The sequence below is a fragment of the Oncorhynchus nerka genome, linkage group LG28 (assembly GCF_034236695.1).
Source record: "Oncorhynchus nerka isolate Pitt River linkage group LG28, Oner_Uvic_2.0, whole genome shotgun sequence".
NCBI lineage: Eukaryota > Metazoa > Chordata > Actinopteri > Salmoniformes > Salmonidae > Oncorhynchus > Oncorhynchus nerka.
In genome coordinates, this window is record NC_088423.1 from 54,812,639 (window position 1) to 54,839,752 (window position 27,114).

Genomic DNA, 27,114 nt, shown 5'->3' on the forward strand with positions numbered 1-27,114 from the left:
GAAAGCACCACCAGGAGTCAAAAGTGACCAAAACATCAGCCAGGTAGCATTGGAACTGAGAAGTGGTCTGTGGTCACCACCTTTAGAACCACTCCTTTATTGGGGGTGTCTTGCTAATTGCCTATAATTTCCAACTGTTGTCTATTCCATTTGCACAACAGCACGTGAAATGTATTGTCAATCAGTGTTGCTTCCTAAGTGGACAGTTTGATTTCACAGAAGCGTGATTGACTTGGAGTTACATTGTGTTTAAGTGTTCCCTTTATTTCTTTGAGCAGTGTATATACTCATTAAAGGTTTAATATTGTTCCAGTATTTTCTAATCTCTGCCTCTTATAAAGACAATGTGAGAAATGTGTGACTGAGACAGAACTCTGCAGGGGAGTGTAAGAGAAGAGTCAGACATTCCACTATAATTCAACTTGAGTGGACATTTACTGCTGAGCTTTTAGATAACACAAACTCTTGTTTATATAGCTGTGTTGGCATGGTTTTGGTCTCATGAGTAGAAGGTAATGATGTAGGCAGTGACATCACTAAGATATGACTGTAGGAATAATAAAACTCGGACCCTTTTCTAGTTCTTGTTGTCAACTTGTCTGCAATTGCATTAAAGGTTGAATAACTTAATTAAAAGATAGTCTGAATGGCAATTCCACCAGTGAGCCAATGATTGACCAGGAACAAGGAACAATATCCTGCCTGGTTGGCTCTGTCCGAAGGTATTTTCGAAAGGGGCCAGAGTCCCCATCCCGTTTTCGACCTGCTCTTGATTTGGATACTAGTTTACTTGAGGGAAATCAGACAGTGTGAATGTTAAACTAAATCAACAGTCAGTCAGTTTATTCAAGTAAACTAGCATCCAAAACAGCATTGTTAAAAAAAAATACAAAAAAGTGCCCTTTGATCACGTTCCCTGCATTTAGACAGCCACAATTTAACCAGCCATTTATACACCTAAATCGAGCCAAGTTCACCTCTTTTCTCCAGTCCCCAATCCAGCTATGATTAAAAGGCAGTGGACACTGACTGCCAAGCCCCACCCCCCCAAAAAAAAAGCATTGCACAAAAGGAATTAAGGACACCAAAAACAGATTCAGAAAATAAAACAAAGGTTCAGTTGGAGACTTTACAGAAGAATATTTAATACCAAGAAACCTGGGGGAGGGGTGGGTAGCTCAGGAAAGAGGGGGACTCAAACACTACTGTTCATACTGATTTACATTGAGTGGGGGCATGACCCATTAGTCAAGGTTAAATCCCAAATGGCACCCTATATAGTTAAATACTTAGAACAAGGGCACATAGCTAGCTACTTTTGACCAGTCCTATGCAGGAAATATGCAGCCCATGTCTGGCAACAAGCCCACCTTTTCTCTGGAACAAGCAGTGCGGACGATGGTCACATACACATGGTTTACACCCAGAACCACAGATCAAGTGGAAAAAAGGCGGCGATTGGGGGAGAAGCATGGCGCTTGAGCCTCGTCCAGCTTCAAAATATGGGGCTTTCAGGTTGGTAGTGGGGTGGGTATTTAACACCACCTCCATAGTGGAGGTCCCTGGTTGTGGCACGATGGTGGCCTCACTCACCGCCATATACCAACCACTGCCTGCCCATTTTTGTCTATAAAACCATTTTGTTCTGATAAGAAAATCAAAAGGATAAAAATAAATGAAAGTACATATAAATCTTTCAGGTCCATTTGTAGTTTATTTTGTTAAATTGGTTTCCTTCGCTTGTCACTCCTCCTCGCTCTCGTTCCCCGGTTCTATGTCGGAATCACCAGTCACTTTTGATTCCATCCTCATGCCTTCCTCCGCCTCGTCTTCCATGGTCTCATCCTCCCAGTTCTGCACAGAACAGAAACGCACAATACAGTGAGACACTTCACTCTTCACATCAACATTCCAATAAATGCAATGTCAGTGAGAATGTGTTAGTTCAAGAGCAAAAGTGCACTTTACGACACATTGTATAATCTGTATTGTATTCCTTTCCACCCAAACACAGCACTAGTCCTATAGACCCATAGGGGTGCACGTTATATTGTTTTTTACCAACGGTTTCCAACTTAATCAAAGGCTTGGTGAAGAGTTGAATCGAGTGTTAGTGTAAGGGTTATATTGATGATTCCCCTTGCCACTTTATTGAGCCAATGGGTTTTTGGTTTTAGTTTAGTCTTGCCTTCACCTACTCAACATGGCATCTTGTTGGCTGGTTTGCGTAGCTTGCTTACGAGGGAGGATGTTTCAGTTAGAATCATCCCAGTGAACAAGCACAAAACCAGCCGTAATTTGTTGGTTGCAGAGCACGTCAAAAAGGATTTTTATACCCAAGTGATTTAAATATACAATTTATATAAATTTGTTTGTAAATGTTCTTTGAACATCACACAAGATGCAGCGTTTGTGAATATTTGTTGTGCATTTTGTTGTAGAGAAGTCCCACTAATACTAGCTAGCAACTTACTGTGTCTGGGGGGCTTCGTATATTTTGTACAGTGCGTGAGTGCAGAGTTGGACGTGCAATTTTGTGCTGTACCTATCAGAATAAATCTCCATGACTGGTGCCACAAGGTGGAGTTGGTGTCTATGATTGATTGTATTCAAGAGTACCGTTACATTAGTGCTAGGGTAAAAAAAACATGCACCCATTTGGGATTGGGAAACACCTTCCTATTTACTTGATAAAGCATTTAACAATCCATCTGTATTCCATCCCACCCACAGCCCCTTTGTGTCATTTTAACCACCTACATCAGAATCCTCATCTGGAAGACCTTCGTCACCTGAAGCATTGTCTTCATCAGACTCTAAAGTGGAGAAGACAAAACTGGTCAGTCAAAGCCAAAGTCCAGACACTTTACAGAACCACTACACAGATTTTTATATTGAACAAAAATATCAATTTCAAAGACATTACAGAGTTCTGTAACTTCAAAAGAAAAGCAGTCATAAAAATAAATAAGCCCACCCACTTGACAGCCAGGCCTAACCAATCAGAATGAGATTATCCCCAACAAAAATGGCTTTATTACAGACAGAAATACCCCCCCAATCTCATGATCATGCAGGTAAAGAAGCTGTGGTGAGTCCAGTTGGAGGTACTGACAAATCTAAAATGTTGGTAGCGAAATGAACAATCAATTCTGGCAACAGCTCTTTTGGACATTCTTGCAGTCAGCATGACAATTGCACATGCCCTCAACTTGAGACATCTGTGAAATTGTGTGGTGACAAATACAACACAAGGTGCACCTGTGTAATGTTCATGCTGTTTAATCAGCTTCTTGATTTGTAACACCTGTCAGGTGGAACGATTATCTTGGCAAAGGAGAAATGCTCACTAACAGGATGTAAACAAATTTGTGCACAAAATGAAATAAACTATGGAAAACTGCTGGGATTTTTTTTTGCTCATAAAACATGGGACCAACACTTTACATGTTGCATTTCAATTTGTGTATATTGATTAGTCAGAACAGAGAAAGACCGCCAGAGACCGAGAACACATACTGAAAGAGGGAAAATAGAGTTACGCGAGGAGAATAAACTGTTGAACAAAGCCCTGTGTTGAAGTGCACACATCCCTTCTCGAATGCTGTTGGGGAAACATCCTTATTTGCATTTGAATTCTTAAAAAAAGAAAACGCAACTATGACACACGGGGGTCTTGACTGATTGCTTGATGTAATTCGTAGCGAAAGCAAATGCATACAGTAAGTCAGCTATATTGTGTAGAGTAGCAGTATTTACACAGTTATCACTGTTCATGGTAAAGAGAAATACAGAGGGAGGACGGTGTGTGTGGCGGCGAAGTTCAGGGTTTGTTTGACAGCTAAGCAGAGCATTGTGTTTGAATACAGAACGGATTTATTATTTTGACTCCTACATAACCACAAATGGAGAGGTGCAGCTACAAACACCGAACCCTCTGGAGACTTAAACAGAAGGGCCACCGTGAGGGTGTAATCCTTTAGGGCGTCTTCAAAGTAATTCTGCATGATCAGATTTAGAATTTGATCAATTGGAGGTACACGTGACCTCAAAGAAATAAAGTGACAAGTTAAGGACAGGAACGTCCAAACAGCATCTGCGTTAGGGCTGTCACGACTAAAAATCTTGGTCGATCGAACGTAGTCTGTCCTTTTGACCAATACATTTTTGAAATGGTATATTTTTCCATATATACACACACCTATGTATTTTAATAAAATCAACTACATGCGTCGAGCTTGTCTGATGCTTTGGTGAATAAAATGCCTCAAGAGGGCACCAGAGGTCTAGAAGAACAGAAAATGTACAAAAATAAATACATATAAAGTAAACTTGACCCGAGTAAATCACCTCCTGGTCCTGCTGGTTTTAGCAGATTCTACCATGCCTCTCCTGAAGATGCAGCTACACGAAGAGTCTGCTACCTTTCATGTGGAATGTCAATTTACCTTACAATTTTTACCAATCTGCATGGCAGTTATGGTTCTCATATGCACATTTGTGAAAGTTATATTTAATTTATAGTAACCTATTCTCAAAATCATTGTCATGTGGTTATATCACAACTCTATCCAAAAGAAAATAAATAAAGTTAATTCTATTGACACGGCCAGCCATGTAAAAAATAGCCTACATAAAGCCAACAAATAAAAACATCACAGCGGGCCGGTAGAAAATATCCTGATAAAAACACATTTGCTAAACATGACATGCAACATTGTATAAAAATAGTCAGGGATCTCAGGAGTTTTCCGAGCCAGTGAGCTTGGGACAAACAGCTGTAGGATATTTGCTTAGGGATAAGCAGCAACGCTTGACATGGGCAGGAGCTTACCGGCGCGCAGAGTACCAGCACCTCAAATGTTCTACTACTTGAGCTCCTGTTCCTCTTGTAGAATGTTACCTCAAAAGTATTGTGGAGCGCTTGCAACTACAGTGCATTCTGAAAGTATTCAGACCACTTCACTCTTTGCAGTTACGTTACAGCCTTATTCTAAGATAGACAAACTATTTAATCTACATACAATACCACAATGACAAAGCAAAAACAGATTTAGACATTTCTTCAAATGTATAATTTATAAAACTGACATTTAAATAAGTATAGAGACCCTTCACTCAGTACTTTGTTAACCTTGTTACTAGGGGGCAGTATTTTCATTTTTGGAGAAAAAAAAGTTCCCATAGTAAAATGGGATGTTTTGTCAGAACAAGATGCTAGAATATGCATATAATTGACAGCTTAGGATAGAAAACACTAAAGTTTCCAAAAATGTAAAAATATTGTCTGTGAGTATAACAGAACTGATGTTGCAGGCAAAAGCCTGAGAAAAATCCAATCCGGAAGTGCCTCATGTTTTGAAAGCGCTGCGTTCCAATGTGTCCCTATTGAGCAGTGAATGGGCTATCATTCACTGCTCTTTCTCCATATTCCCGAAGGTGCCTACAGCATTGTGACGTAGTTTTACACATTTATGTTGAAGAATACCCGTAGGCGGCTGATGCTCCGAGAAATTCTCGCGTAAAATACAGACGTGGCCATTACTCCAATCGGTCTTACTGAAAAACAAATTGTCCCGATGGATATATTATCAAATAGATATTTGAAAAACATCTTGAGGATTGATTATAAACAACTTTTGCCATGTTTGTCGAAATTATGGAGCTAATTTTGAATATTTTTAGCCGTTTTCGTGACTGCAATTTCCGGGCGATTTCTCAGCCAAACGTGAAGAACAAACGGAGCTATTCCACCTACAAAAATAATATTTTTGGAAAAAAGGAACATTGGCTATCTAACTGGGAGTCTCGTGAGTGAAACCATCTGAAGCTCAAAGGTAAACTATTTAATTTGATTGCTTTTCTGATTTCCGTGACCAAGTTACCTGCTGCTAGCTGGACAAAATGCTATGCTAGGTTATCGATAAACTTACAAATGCTTGTCTAGCTTTGGCTGTAAAGCACATTTTGAAAATCTGAGATGACAGGGTGATTAACAAAAGGCTAAGCTGAGTCTCAATATATTTCACTTGTGATTTTCATGAATAGGAATATTTTCTAGTAATATTTATGTCTGTTGCGTTATGCTAATTAGTGTCAGATGACAACGGTCCCGTTCACGGGATGGGGTGTCACTAGAGGTTAAAGCACCTTTGGCAGCGATTACAGCCTTGCGTCATCTCGAGTATGACAAGCTTGGCACACCTGTATTTGGAGATTTCTCCCATTCTCTGCAGATCCTCTCAAGCTCTGTCAGGTTGGATGGGGAGTGTTGCTGCGCAGCTATTTTCAGGTCTCTCCAGAGATGTTCGATCGGGTTCAATCAAGTCCTGGCTCTGGCTGGGCCATTGAAGGACATTCAGGGGCTTGTCCCAAAGCCACTTCTGCGTCGTCTTGGCTGTGTGCTTAGGGTCATGGTCCTGTTGGAAGGTAAACCTTCGCCCCAATCGGAGGTCCTGAGCGCTCTGGAGCAGGTTTTCATTAAGAATCTCTGTACTTTGCTCCGTTCATAATTTCCCTCGATCCTGACTAGTCTCCCAGTCCCTGCCGCTGGGTAGCACTCCACCAAAGAAGTCTGGAGCTGTCAGTGACCATTGGGTTCTTGGTCACCTCCCCTGACCTTTCTACCCAGATTGATCAGTTTGGCCGGGCATCACTTAAGAATGATGGAGTACACTCATTGGGGACCTTCGTTGAGTGTGCAGCTGAACACTATGCTGGAAACACTTATTTTTGACTTAAACATAACCAAAACACCAAACTTGTTTTTGTATGGATTCCGTGACGTGATTAGCTGTTAAAAACTAGGACCTCCATTTCTCGTCCCAGAATCCCGCTTAACTGACAGGTTGACAGAGCCGCTAACCTAGCTGAACTGCTAGCCATCAAGTTATTTAAGTTAGCCAGATGTTTTACAACAGAGCACTCCGTCTGGAGAAGTAACTGAACAGTTCCACCGCTGTAACTACTACACTTTATTTTGGGACTTAAAAGCCCCAATGCAGCAATTGTTTGCCTGTCAATGATTATAAGCTTGTGGCTTCCTTGATCACGCAGGTTGCCAGCCTATGTAAGAAAGTTGGAAAACGCAGAGTGGAACAGTTGCTTTTCTACGCTGGTGGCTGGACGGCGTCCGTGCATTATAAGGCTGTGTTTGAGACAATGACTTTGTCAATGACCCAAGTCCAGCTCAGCTAATCACTACCATTGCGACGCCATAACGCTTTAGCACATGTACATAAGACAAAGTTACCAAATTTATGCCCCTCTAACAACCCCCTGAATGCCTCTGCTGAGCCTACAGCTATTGCACGCATCAATCACACTCCTATGAACCATATTTATGCTGTTTGCACTGAGGCGGTGTGCCTTAGGAGGAAGTTCACTGTGCTGCTCACCCAACACTAACATAAATAACATGAGAATATCTACTTCTGCTAAGCTTCCCAGTAAAGCAATGAACACAAGCAAGCATCCCAGAAATGCTCAAAAATAGCCCACGTTAACACAAGGTTCATGAAATGATTAATGTGCTAGTAGCAGATCATTCATTTTCTGACTACCCCCGAAACTCAATTAGACAAAACCTTTGATGATAGCGGTAGCAATACAAGGTTATAACATTTACAGAAGACAGAAACACAAGTGGGGGTGTTGCGGTTAATATTCAGAACCACATTCCTAGAAGGCTTAGAGAGGATTTCATTTTAAGTACTGTTGAAGTAACACAGCTACAGGTTAATCTGCCGCACATAAAGCCCCTTCTTGTGAGACGCTACTATAGACCACCAAGTGCCAACAGTCAGTATCCGAATAACGTGAAATTCTTGATAAATGAATGTGATAGTATTTAAGTCACCCAGAAAATGTCTGATGGGCTTTCATCAAGCTTCCCACTCATAAAGCTTCAAACTAACTAGTGGCTGCAACCTACTAGGGTTGTTACAAACAGCACAGGAATGAAAACATGTGTTAAATCACATCTTTACTAATGCTGCAGAAATGTTCTGGAAAGCAGTATCCACATCCATCGGATGTAGTGATCACAATATAGTATCATATCTAGGAAAACCAAAGATCCAAAGGCTGGACCTAACAGTGTATAAGATGTCACACAATAAGTTATGTAGTCATTGCTACGTTGTTGAAAATAATATTTCTTGGTCCATGGGAAGGGGAGCAAACAGACGCTGCACATTTCTGAAATGGCTTAAACCAGTTAATAAGCATGGGCCCATTAAGAAAATGACTGTCAATACCCTATGGACTGATGAGGAATTAAACAAATAAAATGGTATGGTTGAGAGGGATGAGGCAAAGGGAATGGCAAATTAGTCTGGTTGCATAACCAATAGGCAAATGTATTGCAAATTGAAAAATCATGTGACTAAACTGAATAAAAACGACACTGAAACAAACATAGTAAAGGGCTTTGGAGCACCTACAATGACATTAAGGGAATAAAGGCAAACTCCGCTCCATCATTGAATGATGGCTCATTGAATGATGGCTCCTTCCTCACAAAACCGACTGATCTTGCCAAAGAAACATGCATTAAAGTATTTGGCAATATTAGCAAAATGATGCATGACATGCCAGCAACAAACACTGACACTACACATCTAAGTATAAGTACATCTGACCAAATTATTAAAGACAAGCACTGTAATTTTAATTTCCATAAAGTGATTGTTGATAGACAATGACAAGCCATCAGGATCTGACAACTAGGATGGAAAATTACTGAGGATAATAGCAAACGATATTGCCACTCCTATTTGCCATATCTTCAATTTACCATAAAATGTGTGCACTCAGGCCTGGGGGGGAAGCAAGTAATTCCACTACCTAAGAATGCTTATAGGAAAGGACATTCAACAAGCATGGCACTTACACACAAATAACTGATTATTGGCTAAGAGAAATGTATGATAAAAAACATGGCTTTTACATTCCCTGCTATATTGTGGATAAAGGGTGATCGGTCTTACACGGTTCTTTAATGGAAGACTCTCCAACCCAGTCCAGGTAGAATCAGGAATTCCCCAGGGCAGCTTTCTTTGCCCCTTTTTTCAATCTCTACTAACATACCACTGGCTTTGAGTAAAGTCGGTGTATATGTATGCGGATGACTCAACACGTCAGCTACTACAGTGACTGAAACACTTAGAGCTGCAATTAGTTTCAGAATGGGTGGCAAGGAATATATTAGACCTAAATAATTCATGAACTAAGAGCATTGTACTTGGGACAAATCCTTCACTAAACCTAGTAATAAATAAATGTGGAAATTGAGCAGAGGTGACTAAACTGCTTGTAGTACCCGGTATTGTGAACGTGCCATGGTCAAAACATTGATACCACAGCAGCTAAGAGGGCGAGAAGCATGTCCATAATAAAGCCCTACTACCTTAACAGCACTATCAACAAGGTAGGGCCAAGTGGCTCTAGTTGTGTCGCACCTGGGCTACTGTTCAGTCATGCGGTCAGGTGCCACAAAAAAGGAATTTAGACAATTGCAAATGGCTCAGAACAGCACATCAGGCCCTTGGATGTACACAGAGATTTAACAATAATATGCACGTGAATCTCTGTCTCAAAGTGGAGGAGAGACTTAATCACGACTTGTATTTGTGTCTGTTTAAATGAATAGCACAGAGCTCAGGCATCCATGCACACCCCACCAGAAGTCTCTTCACAGTCCCAAAGTCCAGAAAAGAGTGAGGTGCACAGTACTACATGGCAGTCTATTCCACATCAGGTAACCGATGCAAGCAGTAGAATCAGATTGTTTAAAAAGATACAAAAAATACACCTCATGGAACAGATGGGATTGTGAAGCAACAGAAACATAGGCACTCATGATTTCATACGCACTACACACGTATTTGGTCATGTATATAAGTCGTAGTGGAGTAGGGGCACACACTGTGCGTTGTTAATGTATTGAAGAGTAGGCACTGCCTTGGCAGCAGCTAATGGGGATCCAAAAACACAATACAGGAGAGAATTCATTTCAAGCTATTTTACACATTTTGCCATGGGGCGGAGAAAAATGTTTGAAATGTTTTATAATATCCGAGTGAGACTAACAAAATCAACGGGGGACCCCAGCCGGTAATTTGATCAGGACAACAAGTTTAGATGCCAATTTAGTTTACCAGATATAAAAAAAAATAATGTTAGCTAACTTGGGATAATTGACTGGCAATCAGCGAGACATGAGGAAAAACTGCTGATGCACAACCTAAAATGTCAAAATGGCATCTTGTGTAATGTACTATTCTAATTAGCAACAAAAAGTAAATTGAAACTGATTGACATCCTAAATATACAGTACCAGTCAAACGATGACACCTACTCGTTCCAGGACTCTTTATTTGTATTATTTTCTACATTGTAGAATAATGAAATAACACATATGGAATCGTAGTAACCAAAAAAAGTGATGCATTTTATATTGGAAATTCTCAAAGTAGCCACCTTTTGCCTTGAAAGCTTTGCACACTCTCAGCATTCTTTCAACCAGCTTCACCTATCCCTTTCCTTCTTAGTCAAATAGCCATAACACAGCCTGAAGGTGTTTTGGGTCATTGTCCTGTGAAAAGAAAAAAGATATAGCGGAACTATGCGCAAACCAGACCTGATGGCGTGTCGCAGCCTTGAATTTGACTTTTTTTTATTAAAAAAAAGAAAAATTATATATATAATCTACAGAAGCGCGCTCAGATTTTGGGTTTATTACACTTGGCGTTTGCAATGTTCTGGTTGCAGTATGGTTTTGATGAACTGCCGTCCATTTAAGTGGTATTTGCGATTGGTTCGCCCAATGGAAATAAGTTGCCATTAATTTCTCTCCATTTCATGGGGGTCTTCCCTTACCAAGAAGACAGATTATTACTGAGTACCTGAGTTAGTCGACTTACCTTGATTTAAGTCATGAATATACATCCCATGCGGTTCAATAAACCATTTTATACAGCTCTATAATTAGAGACCGGGTCAAGTGTTGTTTACTGAAAATAATTGTGGGGGGCTTTGAATTGAACACGTTGGCGTCGGTCACCCAGTATCAGGAGTAATCGTAGTCTGGCGTGCCTTGCTGTGTATTAGCAAGTCTGACTAAGGATATACAAATGTCCTGGAATGCAAATCGTAACCAGCAATGAGTAGATAATGAGCTAGGAATAACAACGCATCATTGTACTGTAAAAGAGACAGCTTATTCAGATGATCCTTTGCGTATATCAAATACAATATCTCTACCGTTGGTGTCAATCCATTACCGTAAACCTTCCATTAATAGCCACAGTGTTTATTTGCTTAAAACACTGGAAACAGGTGGTTAGAGACAGGCTTCTATTTGAGCCAGCATTTTTCCTTTGTCTGAGTATAACAGAACTTGTAGCAGGCAAAACCCGAGGACTAACCATTCAGAATTATTTATTTTTGAGGTCGCTGTCTGTTCAATATGTTCTCACGGGGAAACAATATTTCTTAGGCACTTGTTTGCAGTTCCTACCGCTTCCACTGGATGTCACCAGTTTTTGGAATTTGGTTGAGGTTATTCCTTTGTGCAATGAAGTACGGCCATTCTGGAAAAGGGTAACGCTGTTGAGTTGGCCAAGACTTGAAAAGTAGCGTTAGTTTCCTCTCGTCCTCTATTGAAAACAGATAGACCAGTCTTCAATTTGATCGATTATTAACGTTTAAAAATACCTAAAGTTGTATTACAAAAATAGTTGAAATATTTTGGCAAAGTCTACAGCTAACTTTAAAAAGATGTTTTGTAGTGACTTTGCTCAAATTGGAAGCGTTGTTTATCTGGATCAAACACGCAAAATAAATGGACATTTCGGATATATATGGACGGAATTAATCAAACAAAAAGGACCAATTGTGATGTTTATGGGACATATCGGAGTGCCAACAAAAGAAGCTCGGCAAAGGTAAGGCATGTTTTATATTTTATTTCTGCGTCGTGTAGCGCCTGCGGGGTTGAAATATGCTACTCTTTGTTTACTGCTGTGCTATCATTAGATAGCTTCTAGTGCTTTTGCCAAAAAGCCTTTTTGAAATCTTACATGTTAGCTCGATTCACAACGAGTGTAAGTTTTAATTTGCTAACTTGCATGTGTGATTTAACGAAAGTTTGAATTTTATTTGAATCTGGCGTTTTCCCTGGCAATTGGCCAAGTGGGATATTTGCGTCCCCCTATCCCAGAGGTTAATGCATATGGCGTTTGCTTAAATTGTAGCATTTTTATACAATGCACTGTTATCATTTACAAATCCTTACCTTGTTTCTTTGATCTTAGTAAGCATCTATAAAAAAATAGATATATTCTCCTCTGAATTTTCTAGTTCTTACTTCTGCCACGAGAAGGCCATCTGCCAATTTCTTGGAGTCGGTTCTCCCGAAGTTTACTGTTTGCCAGATAGCTAGTAGTTCTCAGCTGTTCGCAGTCAATGGCTAGCAGTTTTACTAGCAATATAAACAGATTGCCATAAATTGTTTGTCATTACGAAATTATTTAATGTAACAAATCAAACAAACCTTGTAAACAAGTCATGGTAATTAATATTAACCATGCAAACGCATTTAGACCGGGCGTTTATTGTTGAAATGTGTGCCGTTGCCCAGCAATAAAAATAAATAAAAGGGACGAGATTCTGCATTTAATATAAGTTAGGGTATATTAGTTGTGAGACAAATCTAATTGGACTAGAGCTCCTACAGATAAATGGTGCATTAATTTCTTAATTTGCACTAACATTAAATTGTTCTCCTGCGATTTCAAATCAGTGTCAATAAAGTGAAGGATATAAAGGGAACACCACTTAAGGGAGCTGAAATGCACATAGTGAATGTGTGAAGAGAAAATTGAAAAAAGAAAGTGGGAAGTGTGGCCATTACCCTCTTCATAGACAAGCTTGGCCGTGTAGTCCACGTCTTTGACTTCGTTGCTGCTTGTCGCCACCTGGTGGAGGGAAGAAATTATTTAAAGGCAGCGGTTAACACAAGTGGGGAACACCTAGCAGCAACAGCGGCTCAACAAACTGTTAGGCCATACAAGCTCACCAGAACGGGACCAACGAGTACCGATGCGAGTAAAAATATGTCCTTGGTTGCAACAATCACTACTTAGTAACAAACTGCCTCGAAGGAACATAAGTACAAGAACGGTTCTTCGAGGGCTCCATGAAATAGGTTTCATGGCTGAGCAGCCACATAAGCCAGGGACACTACAGAATACAATGATATTCTAAAGAATTCTGTGCTTCCAACTTTGTAGCAACAGTTTGGGGAAGGCCCTTTTTGGTTTCAGCATGACAAAGCCCTCATGCACAAAGCTACATACGTACGTCAACGAGATCGGTGTGCCATTTACCATGACCTCAACCCCAGTTGAACAGCTTTTGTAGAAATTGGAACGCCAACTGCGAACCAAGTCTAATCTCCCCACATCAGTGCACCACCTCACTAATACTTGTGGCTTAATGGAAGCAAGTCCCCCACAACAATGTCCAAACGGTGCATTCAGACCCCTTGACCTTCTACACATTGTTACATTACTGCCATGTTATAAAATTGATTAAAAAATGTTTTCCCCCCACCTCAATTCACACACAATACCCCATAACAAAGCTAAAAACAGGTTCAGAAATGTTAACTGTAGTAACTGAAATATTTATATAAGTACTCAGACCCTTTACTCAGTACTTTGTTGAAGCGCCATTGGCAGTGACTACAGCCTTGCATCTTCTTGGGTATGACACCACAAACTCGGCACACCTGTATTTGGGAGAGTTTCTCTCATTCTTCTCTGCAGACCCTCTCAAGCTCTGTCAGGTTGGATGGGGAGCGTTGCTGCACAGCTATTTTCAGGTCTACCCAGATGTTCGATCGGGCCCAAGTCCAGGACACTGAGACTTCTCAGAAGTGTGTGCTTAGGGTCGTTGTCCCGTTGGAAGATGAACCACCACGCTTCACCATCAGGATGGTGCCAGTTTTCCTTCAAACGTGACGCTTGGCATTCAGGCGAGTTCAATCTGGGTTTCAGACCAGAGAATCTTGTTTCTCACGGTCAGAGTACTTTAGGTGCCTTCCGGCAAACTCAGAGCAGGCTGTCATGTGCTTTTTACCGAGAAGTGGCTTCAGTCTGGTCACTACCATAAAGGACTGAATGTAGGAGTACTACAAAGATGGTCGTCCTTCTGGAACGTTCTCCAATCTCCAGCTTTGTCAGAGTCACCATCGGGTTCTTGGTCATCTCGCTGACCTTGTCCGTTCACGCAGTTTGGACGGGCCACCAGTTCTAGCGAGAGTCTTGGTGGCTTCAAACTTCCACAAAAAAATTATGAGACCACTGTTCTTGGGGACCTTGAAAGCTGCATACATTTTTTGGTACCCTTCCACAATCATGTCTCTGAGCTTTACGGGCATTTCCTTACACCTCAGGCATGTTTTTTTCCTCTCTCTGACAAGCACTATCAACTGTAGCAGGTGTTAATTGGAACTACCCATTCCGGATCTGGGAGCATTGTCATCAACTACACTAATTAGCATAGCGCAACGGTGAAAAAATATTACTAGAAAATATTCATATTCATGAAATCACAAGTGAAATAGTGAAAGACAGCTTAGCCTTTTGTTATTCACCCTGTCATCTCAGATTTTGAAATTATGCTTTACAGCCAAAGCAAGACACGCGTTTGTGTAAGTTTATCGATAGCCTAGCATAGCGTCCAGCTAGCAGCAGGAAGCTTGGTCACGAAAATCAGAAAAGCAATCAAATGAATAATTGACCTTTGATGAGCTTCGGATGTTTTCACTCACGAGACTCCCAGTTAGACAGCAAATGTTCCTTTTGTTCCATAAAGATAATTTTTTATACCCAAAATACCTCCGTTTGTTGGTCACGTTAAGTTGAGAAATCCACCGGAAATAGCGGTCACAACGGCAAAAAGAAGATCTAAATTATATCCATAATATCGACAAACGTTTTTTTATTATCAATCCTCAAGGTGTTTTTCAAATATCTATTCGATAATATATCAACCGGGACAATTGGCTTTTCAGTAGGAGCGAGGGGAAAAAATTACTACCCCTGTCTTTTACGCAAGAATCACTCGAGAGCCCTCAGCTGGCCACTTACGCAATGTAGTCGTTTACGCTCATTCTTCAACATAAAGGCGTGAAACTATGTCAAAATGCTGTAGACACCTTAGGGTATACGTAGAAATAGGAATCTGGTTGATATCCCTTTCAATGGCCAATAGGGGTGCATAGGAACACAACGGTTTCAAAACATGAGTCACTTCCTGATTGGATTTAATAGGCTTTCACCTGCAATATCAGTTCTGTTATACTCACAGACAATATGAAAATAGTGCCCCCTAGCCTCGAAGCTAGGGGGCACTATTTTTATTTTTGGAAAAATAACTTTCCAAAAGTGAATGGCCTATTTCTAAAGGACCAGATGCTAGAATATGCATATAATTGACAGCTTCGGATAGAAAACACAAAAGTTTCCAAACCTGTAATAAATATCGTCTGTGAGTAACAGAACTGATATTGCAGGCGAAAGCCTGAGAAAAATCCAATCAGGAGGAGACTTAATTTGAAAGCTCTGTGTTCCTATGCATCCCTATTGACCATTGAAAGGGATATCAACCGGATTCCTTTTTCTATGGCTTCCCTAAGGTGTCTACAGACGTTAGACATAGTTTCAGGCCTTTATTTTGAAGAATGAGCGCGAACGACCACATTACGTAAGTGGTCAGGTGGGGGCTCTGAGTGATTTTTGCGCAAAAGTGAGAAGCAGCCATTGTTCCTCCCGGTCCTAGTGAAAAAGCCAACTGTCCCGGTTGATATATTTTCGAATAGATATTTGAAAAACACCTTGAGGATTGATTATAAAAACCATTTGCCATGTTTGTCGACATTATGGATATAATTTGGAATTGGTCTGCGTTGTCGTGACCGCTATTTCCGGTGAATTCCTGGGCATAACGCACCAAACTAACGGAGGTATTTGGATATAAAAAATATCTTAATGGAACAAAAGGAACATTTGCTGTCTAACGGGGCATCTCGTGATTGAAAACATCCGAAGCTCAAAGGTAAATGATTAATTTGATTGCTTTTCTGATTTGTGACCAAGCTTCCTGATGCTAAGTGTACATAATCTTATGCTATCGATAAACTTAGACGCTTGTATTGCTTTCGCTGTAAAGCATAATTTCAAAATCTGAGACGACAGGGTGATTAATGCGAGTGTAGCGAAATGCTTGCACTTCTAGTTCAGACCATGAAGTAATATCTAACAAGTAATCTAACAAATTCACAACCACTACCTAATACACAGAAATGTAAGGGATGAATAAGAATGTGCATATAAATATATGGATGAGCGATGGCCGTGCGGCATAGGCAAGTAGATGGTACAGAGCAGTATATACATATGAGATGAGAAATGTAGGATATGTAAACATTATTGAAGTGGCGTATTTAAAGTGATTCCTTTATTTAAGTGGCCAGAGATTTCAGTCTTAGTGATTGCTGTTTAACAGTCTCATGGCCTAAAAGCTGTTTTTCAGTCTCTCGATCCCAGCTTTGATGCACCTGTACTGACCACGCCTTCTGGATGAACAGGCAGTGGCTCGGGTGGTTGTTGTCCTTGATTCTTTTGGCCTTCCTGTGAAATCGGGTGCTGAAGGTGTCCTGGAGGGGCAGGTAGTTTGCCCCCGGTGATACATTTTGCAGACCGCACCACCCTCTGGTGAGCCTTGCGGTTGAGGGCGGGGCAGTTGCCGTACCAGGCGGTGATACAGCCCGACAGGATGCTCTTGATTGTGCATCTGTATAAGTTGGCAAGTGTTTCTGGTGACAAGCCAATTTTTTTCAGCGTCCTGAGGTTGAAGAGGTGCTGTTGCACCTTCACCTGCTGTCTGTGCGGGTGGGCCATTTGTTGATGTGGAGTGAGGTTATTTTCCTAACACCACACTCGAGGGCCCTCACCTCCTCCCTGTAGACCGTCGCGTCATTGTTGGTAATCAAGCCTACCACTGTGGTGTCTACAAACTTGATGATTTGAGTTGGAAGCGTGCATGGCCACGCAGTCATGGGTGAAGAGTGAGTACAGGAGAGGGCTGAGAACAGGGCTGAGAACACAACCTTGTGGGGCCCCAGTGTTGAGGATCAGCGGGGTGGAGATGTTTCCTACCTTCACCACCTGGGGGCTGCCCGTCAGAAAGTCCAGGACCCAGTTGCACAGGGCGGGTTCGAGACCCAGGGTCTCAAGCTTAATGAAGATTTAACGGTACTATGGTGTTAAAAGCTGAGCTGTAGTCAATGAAAAGCACTCTTACATTAGGTATTCCTCATGTCCAGATGGGATAGGGCAGAGTGCAGTGTGATGGTGATTGTATCATTGTTGACTTATTGGGGCGATAAGCAAATTGGAGTGCGTCTAGGGTATCAGGTAGGGTGGAGGTGATCTGCTCCTTGACAAGTCTCTCAAAGCACTTCATGATAACAGGTGTGCAATGGGGTTATAGTCAGTTCAGTTATCTTAGCTTTCTTGGTAACAGGAACAATGGTGGCCAACTTAAAGCATGGAGGGACAACAGAATGGGATAGGGATTGATTGAATATGTCCGTAAACACACCAGCCAGCTGGTTTGCACGTGCTCTGAGGAACGCGGCTGGGGATGCCGTCTGCGCTGGCAGCCTTGCGAGGGTTAACAAGTTTAAATGTTTTATTCATGTCGGCCACGTAGAAGGAGAGCCCACAGGCTTTGGTAGTGGGCTGTGTCAGTGGCACTATTGTCCTCAAAGCGAGCAAAGTGGTTTAATATGTCTGGGAGCAAGACTGTCGGCGACGGGGCTGGTTTTCTTTTTGTAATCCGTGATTGATTGTAGACCCTGCCTAATACGTCTCGTGTTTGAGCAGTTGAATTGCGACTCCACACTGACGCTTTGCTTATCCAATTGCCTTTGAGAGGATAGCTACACTGTATTCGGTCATGTTTCCAGTCATCTTGCCATGATTAAAAGCAGTGGTTCGCACTTTCACATGTGGCCATCATTCCACAGTTTCTGGTAAGGGAAGATTTTAATGGTCACAAAAGGAACGACATCTCCGATGCACTTGCTAATAAACCCGCTCACCGAGTCAGCGTATGCGTCAATGTTGTCTCAGGCTATCCAGAACATATTCCAGTCCACTTGATCGTCGCTGTACCAGCTCTAACATATGCAGAGTGAGCCATGTTTCTGTGAAACAATGTTACTATCTCTGATGTCTCTCTAGAAGGCAACTCTTGCCCTAATTTCATCCACCTTGTTATCTAGAGTTTGGCCCTTGGCGAGTAATATGCCCGGGAGTAGGGGGTCTGAGTCTGACCAGTAGGCCAGTAAGTCCGCCTCTCCTGCAGTAGGCCACAGGGATATGATCCCATGTCCAAGGTGGAGGTCCAAATAAAGGATTTCCTTCGGGAAAGACATATTCCTGGTCGTAATGTTGGTAAGTTGTCATCGCTTTTATATCCAGTAGCTCTTCCCGGCTGTATGTAATAACACTTGAGATTTCCTGAGAACCAGGGTTTGGTAGGGACAAAGGGCACATCAAACAGGGAAAGGCTCTCTTCACTGTTGCTGCACTATCAATGACCTGGCCATCAAAGGGTCAGTCACTTTTGATACAGGGTAGTAGTGGCTTCACTGTCTAATCATCCATCTCAAACAGTTTCACCAAACCTCTACTCGAGTACCCCCAACCAGTTCCACTTATTTGGGTTATTCCAGCATTAACACACCTGAATGAACTGGTCAATCACAGCCCTTGAATAAGTGGGCCTAGTTTCGGGACCCATCTGTGTGTAGAGTAATGGGAATGGCACTGGCAATCAAATAATACATTTGTGAAAGATTAACTATTTTGCTACAACTGCTGAGACGTACCTGTGTCATGAGCAGATAGAGCTTGCCGTGCAGCTTGGTCAGCTTGTGGAACATCTTGACTCTACTCTCAATCATGTGGTACAGTACTCCCAGCTGAAACACCAGGTCTGGCAACTGGTACAGAGGATTGAACACACATAAATTAGTATGCATGATTGCATTATTCCTTGAATTTGTTTAAATGAAGATTAAATGTTGACCCGGTCATTCTGTCAATAACACTGAGTTTAACTAATTTCTCAAGAGCAAGGAATTCAAAGCTTAAACCGCAAGACTCAACTCCGATATGATTTGAGGACTACTGGGATCTACCGGGGAACAGTGGGTTAACTGCCTTGCTCAAGGGCAGAAAGACAGATTGTACATTGTCGGCTCAGGTATTTGATCCAGCAACCTTTGTTACCGGCCCAACGCTGTAACCACTAGGCTACCTGCAGAGTGTAACTGTATTGATGCCATTCATTCTGCTGGTCAAGCCATGTTTTAGACCTGAAGCTTTAAGGCGCTACACGAAGACACCCATAGAAAAACTCACAGAGGCTAAGTAGGAGGTGTGCTGCATGAGAACAGCCTTGAGCCATCGCACCATCAGCACTGCCCTGTAGTACAAAGGGGAAGAGGAGTTAAGGGTGCAGATAGGGTCGCTTTAGGCAACAAGTTCTGGGGATTTAGAAATTACACCAATTGATTTGACTAAAACGGCTCAAAAGGTAATATTGATGTAAAGCTAGAGAGTGAACAAAATGGGTATTACAGATTCATTCCTGACAAAAAAAAAAATTCTCAGCACAAAATTGATACTCTTAATTTTAGCATCAATGTAGAGAAATATTAAAATTCATCATGCGAATGCTGATATTGAGATCTGATTATTTCTGATAACAGATTCAACGGTGTTCACTTACATGTATGGATGCCCTTGCATTCTCTTGGTGATCTCCTCCACCAATGGCAAGACGGCAGGGAGGGGTACCCGCGCAACTGTTTTCTTTATCAACATGTCCTTCCGGGTCTGAAACACTTTCTGTGGGGCGGAGGAGAGACCAATGTCAGAAGAGACAAAGACTAATAGTTAGAAGTGTTAATATCAATTCTAAATTAATGTCAACTACAATAAGGAGGCAGAGATGTCTTGGATCTTACTGTCCAGCAAACTATTAAGATTTAAGGAATTGTTTTACAGTCAAAAGGATCATGTTACTTGAAAAGAATTTTAAAACATATACACATTTGAAAAAATATGTATTTGGCCTAACTGCCAAAAGCATTGGACAGCACCCCACCCCCGCAATTTTTTGCCAATATCTGAGAGATAAGTTAGGACACCTTGGAATTGGACATGTATTTAACCACTTATTTTTGTCACTAAACAGTGTCCATATACTGTATACTCCCATTAATGTTTGACTGATACTGGGGGGCCTTCATAACAGTCTTGTGGGAGTCCTAGATGGTGTCTAATACCCAACCCCTCCGACCTCAGCTTCGTCTTCATGCTGCGTTAATTTGGGTGTCGGGGTGCTAGGGTCAGTCTGTATCTGGAGTATTTCTCCTGTCTTATCCGGTGTGAATTTAAGTATGCCCTCTAAATATTTTTCTCTTGAGGAGTTTTTCCTAGCCACCGTGCTTCTACGCCTGCATTGCTTGCTGTTTGTGGTTTTAGGCTGAGTTTCTGTACAGCACTTTGAGATATCAGCTGATGTAAGAAAAGCTTTATAAATACATGATTGATTGAGCAGAACCACCAACATGTATCATGAGGGAGTTACATGGATTGCATTTTAATTTACAGGTGTGCCTTCTTAAAAAAGTTAATTTGTGGAATTTTACTTCTTAATGCATTTGAGCCAATCAGTTGTGTTGTGACAAGGTAGGGGTGGTATACAGAAGATAGGGCTATTCGGTAAACGACCAAGTCCATATTATGTCAAGAAAAGCTCATAAGCAGAGAGAAACAGTCCATCATTACTTTAAGACATGAAGGTCAGCCAATTGGGGAAACAGTATGAATTTTGGTTTAGGTGCAGACACAAATACCATCAAGCGCTATGATGAAACTGGCTCTCATAAGGACCACAACAGGAAAGACCCAGAGATACCTCTGCTGCAGACAAGTTCATTAGATATCAGCCTCAGAAATTACAGCTCAAATAAATGCTTCAGAGTTAGTGAAATTGAAACTTTTGAAACTAAGTGGGTTAACTGCCTTGTGTAAACTAGATGAACTTAGTGGGACTATCATTTATTTTTAAACAGGACAATGACCCAACACCTCCCGGCTGTGTAAGGACTATTTGACCACAGCCTCCACGATCACCCAACGTCAACACAACTGAGATGGTTTGGGATGTGATGGACCCCAGAGTGAAGGAAAAGCAGCTAACAAGTACTAAGCGTTGGAAAACATTCCAGGTGAAGCTGGTTGAGAGAATACCAAGTGTGTGCTTCCGTTCAGAAGCTACAAACTCAGATCACTAACTGACAGATTTGTATGGGATTTTAGTATTATGTTAGACTTCCAATGACCCCAATCATACTTCCAAAGTTATGTCAAAATGGCTTAAGGACAACAAAGTCAAGGTATTGAAGTGGCCATCAACAAGCCCTGACCTCAACCTACAGAAATTGTGGGATGAACTGAAAAAGCATGTGTGAGCAAGAAGGCCCACAAACCTGACTCAGTTACACCAGCTGTCAGGAGGAATGGGCCAAAATTCACCCAACTTATTGTGGGAAGCTTGTGGAAGGCTACCCAAAACCCAGTTTGACCCAATGCTACCAAATACTAATTGAGTGTATGTAAACTTCTGACCCACTGGGAATGTGATGAAAGACATAAGCTGAAATAAATCACTCTATTATTCTGACATTTTACATCAGTAAAATAAAGTGGTGATCCTATCTGACCTAAGACTAAGATTAAATGTCAGGAACTGTGAAAAACTGAGTTTAAATGTAATTGGCTAAAGTGTATGTAAACTTCGACTTCAACTGTATACAACAAAAAGGGTACACTCACATTGAGGATGTTGGCGTCCTTGCTCTCCAGGCCCTGCACCAGCAGCACCGCAAAGTTGTCGGTCTGCAGAGAAGGGGCCCCCTTGACACCCTTTTCAGATGACATCTCAATCTTGCCCAGTCGCTCCTCTATAGACATCTGAAGAAGAAAAGGATGAGTAGCAGTGATTGAGTTAACATAGTTAAATGAGGGTGGCAACTTGGCAGCTGACAGATGAGGGAAGAGCAATACAGTATTGTTTTTGCTGTGCTACAATGTATTCACTCCATTGACTGGGTAAGGCACAGGACGGCGCTCAACCTTAAGCGAGTGGACAGAAACTAGCATGGTGTCGGATTGCATTTACTACTGAGAGTGTAACAATTCTACCATGCATGATGAAAGAAACTAGTCCTCAGTAGTGCAGTGCAGTAGTGCACTACTGAGGACCAGTTTTATTAACTGGTCCTCAGAATTAACTAAAGTCTCATTCATTGACATTTTTACCAAGGAGATCATAGTCGCTCAATTAAAACATTTAACTAAAATGTTTACAGTATTTTTCAATGTAGAAATTAGCATTGAAACGAGTCTTGTTGAATGACGACTTTATTAAGGATCCGCTCCTCAGTAAAAAGCACATGACAGCCTGCTTGGAGTTTCCCAGAAGACACTTAAAGGTGCAGATTCTCTGGTCTGATAAAACCAAGACTGAACTTGTTGGGCTGATGTGATGCTTGGTATTCTAGAGGAAACCTGGCACCATCCCTATGGTGAAGCATGGTGGCAGCATCATGCTGTGGTGGATGTTTTTCAGCAGAAGGGACTGGGAGATTAGTCAGGATCGAGGGGAAAAGATGAACAGAGCAAAGTACTGAGATCCTTGATGAAAACCTGCTCAGGACCTTAGACTGGGGCAAAGGTTCACCTTCCAACAGGACAACGACCTGAAGCACACAGCCAAGACAATGCAGAAGTGGCTTTGGGACAAGTCTTGAAGTGTCCAGGAAGTGAGCCCGAGCAAACATCTCTGGAGAGACCAGCAAACAGTGCAGCAGCGCTCCCCATCCAACCTGACAGAGCTTGAGAGGGTCTGCAGAGAATGGGAGAAACTCTCCAAATACAGGTGTGCCAAGCTTGTAGCGTCATACTCTTTGGCTGTAATCACGGCCAAAGGTGCTTCAACAAATTACTGAGTAAAGTGTCTGAATACTTTCTGAATGCACTGTATGTACGGCAGGACTAAATCTGAGAGATGGGTAGGAGCAAGTCCATGTAATGGTTTGTAGTATAACCTTAAATCAGCCCTATCCTGAACAGGAAGCAATCCCCGATCTCTTTCCAGGTGTTCTAACACATTTTTGTGTCTTTGAATCCCTACACGAGGTGTCATGAAGATGTTTTATGGGGCCTTGTTTTGATAACCTTTAGTCAAAGTTCTTCCATGTTGTCAGTGAGTATTGTTTAGACAGGATGAACCGCCCCCACCTACCGTCAACCAATCATGTCAATACGGACCTATGCGGAGCCCTCCGCATGTGTACCCTCCTGCCTGCGCCACTTCTATTTCTTAGGGCCCAAATACTGTTCATAACTTTTCAGACCACTCTTGTTGGAGAGAATTTGCCGTTTAAACTTAGGGATGGAATCTGTGGAATGTGCCCCGCAGATGTGAGCTCTGGAACAGGCATCCTATGTTAGGCAGTGTGCGACGCTGGGCTACTGATATTCCCTGGGTTTTTTTGGCAGGTAAAATGTACTTGTAAGCGCAATGGCTGTCAACAGATGCATTCTTATTTGACAGTGAAGGAGAGGACGCATCAGTTGTCACAAGGTATTTTCGGAAGGTAGAAATGAATATGGAGAAAAAAAAAATGATTGTGAATCAGCGATTCGTCATTTGAGTATTTTTCTGACCTCTGCATTTCGATTGGTTTGAGTATCTTAAATCATTTGAGTCGGCAACCGATGCGTATCGGTGAATAGTTGCATCCCTAATATATTCCCTTTAAGACTTTTTTTTTTATCCAAAGGGTCTTAGTAATGCGTGCATACATTTTACGCATGAATGATCCCATCAATTTAACCAACAGATGTTTTAACGAGGAACTGCTGTCGTGTGCAGATTTATCCTCGGTGATTAGTACAAATCACAATTCCGCAGGTGTTTGCATCATTTCTGAAAGTGAGGGTACATTTGGCACATAGACTTGCAAAGAGACGCGATGGAGCTACTGTCCTGCTTCCGCTTCTCATTCTAGTACCTTCAACAGACGCCTACCCCCATAACTTTATAGAGCATCTGACAATTACACAAGATTTAAGTTCTGGGTTTTTAGAGATGACTTCAAATATTCATCTTAAGTCAAGGTTTTTATTGCTATCGCCAACAGAGTTGAAAGGCAAGTTGGAGTCAGGTATTCGAGCAAGAAACACTCAGTGTTCAACCTTGAAAGGCCAAGTTGGTCTTGGTTGAGGTGTATGCAAGACAATACCTCTTTGGCATCTGTGCCCTTTCTCTTCTCGGATCCCAGGGCTCCTTTGACCGGCGCTTGGTGACCGGGAAGCCCAGGGACGACAACTTTGCTCTTGGCATTAACTACTGGGGTTTTCACCTGTAACAAGAGAGTATGTCACTGTTTTTCCATTTTTACCAAACAAACCACTCAACTTCAATGACCCATTTCCCAATCAACATGTACATTTTTGAAAACAACAATGCAAGCTTTCAGGGATCAGGGGTGTGTTTAAACTCATGCTCTGATTATTGTCACTTAATTGAGCAACGCAACAGTATCGTGCCATACCACTGGTCCAGTTGCTCAGAACAGTAAATAAAACTAAATTGCTGCCGCTGGGAATTACCTTGGAGACTGTGGTTTCCATGGTGAGGGAGAGGGTGGTGTGGACATCACGGGTCAGGCAAACATGTCTCTCTGCCGTGTTCACCTCCTTAAGGAGGGGACAGTCAGTTACAGTAAAAATAATTTAAATATAAAGCACTATACATTTCTATAATTATATCTGCTGTGGTACAACGTATTCACTCCTCCGTTGACTGGGTGAGGAACAGGACAGCACTTGCCGTGAGGAAGGAGTGAAACGACACTTCATACTACTGACCGAGTAAGACAGTATGTCTGTGCGTAATGGCAGGAAGGGACGGGGGGATACCTACTCAGTTGAACAACTGAACACATTCAATTGAAATCTGTCATCTGCATTTAACCCCACCACTCTGAACAGGAAGCATTTTGCAGAATATTCCGTAAGGTCTACCTACTCACATTTCGCCTCTAACCTAAATATTTGTGGCGAAGTGTACAAACCAAATCAAAAACATTCCTTAAGTGTTAACTGTATATTGAAAAGCCAATATGACGCTCAAGTCAGGGACATTGCTAGAGTTTTGTCATCAGCCTAGATTTAAAACAAAACATTTATTAGCTAGAACATTCAACTGTGAGTCATTTTTGAAAAGGTTAGAATAATTGCACACTGGAGTATACAACACATGTATGAATTCAACTCACCACTCTCTCCATGACAGGCTGCAAGTGGTTGCCGTAGGCCAGCAGCAAGCTGTGTGTGTCTATAGTGAGGGCCGCAGCCAACAGGGGAACGGGAATGGGGCTGTCCCCCACCCCAGTCATCTGCACTGTACACAACGGGGACAGGGGCTTCTTACAGGGCCTACAGAGGAAACAATAATATTCATTAATGAACATGACATAGGTATCAAAGAAGTGTGCCATGTAATGTGTACCAATACTAAAATGACAGAACTAGAGAAATGTATCAGTTGTCAGTACTATATAATAATTTATAAATACTGCGCTGAAAATGTTCAATTAAGCTTGATCAATGAAAAACACCCGCTGTGTGAATAATGTGGGCTCCCAAGTGGTGCAGCGGTCTAAGGCACTGCATCTCAGTGATAGAGGCTTCGCTACAGACACCCTGGTTCGAATCCAGGCTGCATCACAACCGGCCATGATTGTGAATAGGGCGGCACACAAATGGCCCAGCGTGGTCGGGGTTTGGCTGTCATTGTAAATAAGAATTTGTTCTTAACTTCTTATGGCCGGGGGGCGCCGTTTTCACGTTCGGATGAAAAGCGTGCCCAGAAGCTAAGATATATTATTATTAGCATATTAGGATAGAAAACAGATTCTTAAACTGTTTGAATGATGTCTGAGTATAACAGAAATCATATGGCAGGCCAAAACCTGAGAAAAAAACTTCAAACCAGGAAGTGGGAAATCGGAGGTTTGTAGTTTTTCAAGTGATTGCCTTTCCAATATGAAGTGTAATGGGGTCATATTGCACTTCCTAAAGCTTCCACTAGAGGTCAGTCTTTAGAACCTTCTTTCAGGCTTCTACTATGAAGGGGGAGCAAATAAGAGCCGTTTGAATCAGGGGTCTGGCAGAAAGCCATTAGTTTAGTCACGGAGCACGAGCTCTGTTGCTTTTCATTTCTAAAATGAAAGGAATTGTCTAGCTGAAACTATTGAAGATTTATGATAAAAACATTCTAAAGATTGATTCCATACATCGTTTGACATGTTTCTACGAACTGTAATAGAACTTGTTTGACTTTGTCTCGAATTAGTGCTCGTGCTTTGTGCATTTGGATTACTGGACTAAACACGACCAAAAGGAGGTATTTGGACATAAATGGACTTATCGAACAAAACAAACATTTATTGTGGAACTGGGATTCCTGGGAGTGCATTCCGATGACCATCAAAGGTAAGTGAATATTTACAACGCTATTTCTGACTTTTATTGACACAACAAACATGGCGGATATCTGTTTGGAGGCTGAGCACTGTACTCAGATTATCGCATGGTGTGCTTTTGCCATGAAGCTTTTTTGAAATCTGGCACAGCGGTTGTATTAATTAAGGAGAAGTATATATTTAATTCCATGCATAACACTTGTATCTTCCAACAATGTTTATGATGAGCATTTCTGTAAATTGATGTGGCTCTCTGCAAAATCCCTGGATGTTTGGAGGTAAAACATTACTGAACAAAACGCGCCAATGTAGACCGATTTTTGGATATAAATATGAACGTCATCGAACAAAACATAGATGTATCGTGTAACATGAAGTCCTATGAGTGCCATCTGATGAAGAACATC

The 27,114-nt window shown here is 41.6% G+C and overlaps 1 protein-coding gene across 1 annotated transcript in view; it reads right to left on the bottom strand.

Moving 5' to 3' along the window:
• Window positions 1-1,125: 1,125 nt before the first annotated feature.
• Window positions 1,126-27,114, bottom strand: part of wdr43 (WD repeat domain 43) — a 39,096-nt gene continuing 13,107 nt past the window's right edge. Inside the window, exons 8-17 of the mRNA XM_029623114.2 lie at window positions 25,499-25,658; window positions 24,831-24,917; window positions 24,461-24,580; window positions 21,987-22,124; window positions 19,873-19,991; window positions 19,503-19,566; window positions 18,968-19,081; window positions 12,917-12,980; window positions 2,761-2,816; window positions 1,126-1,854 (exon numbers count right to left, since the gene is read on the bottom strand). Of these exons, the coding sequence (XP_029478974.1) occupies window positions 1,744-1,854; window positions 2,761-2,816; window positions 12,917-12,980; window positions 18,968-19,081; window positions 19,503-19,566; window positions 19,873-19,991; window positions 21,987-22,124; window positions 24,461-24,580; window positions 24,831-24,917; window positions 25,499-25,658 (1,033 nt within the window). The 3' untranslated portion in view covers window positions 1,126-1,743. The remainder of the gene's footprint in view (window positions 1,855-2,760; window positions 2,817-12,916; window positions 12,981-18,967; window positions 19,082-19,502; window positions 19,567-19,872; window positions 19,992-21,986; window positions 22,125-24,460; window positions 24,581-24,830; window positions 24,918-25,498; window positions 25,659-27,114) is intronic.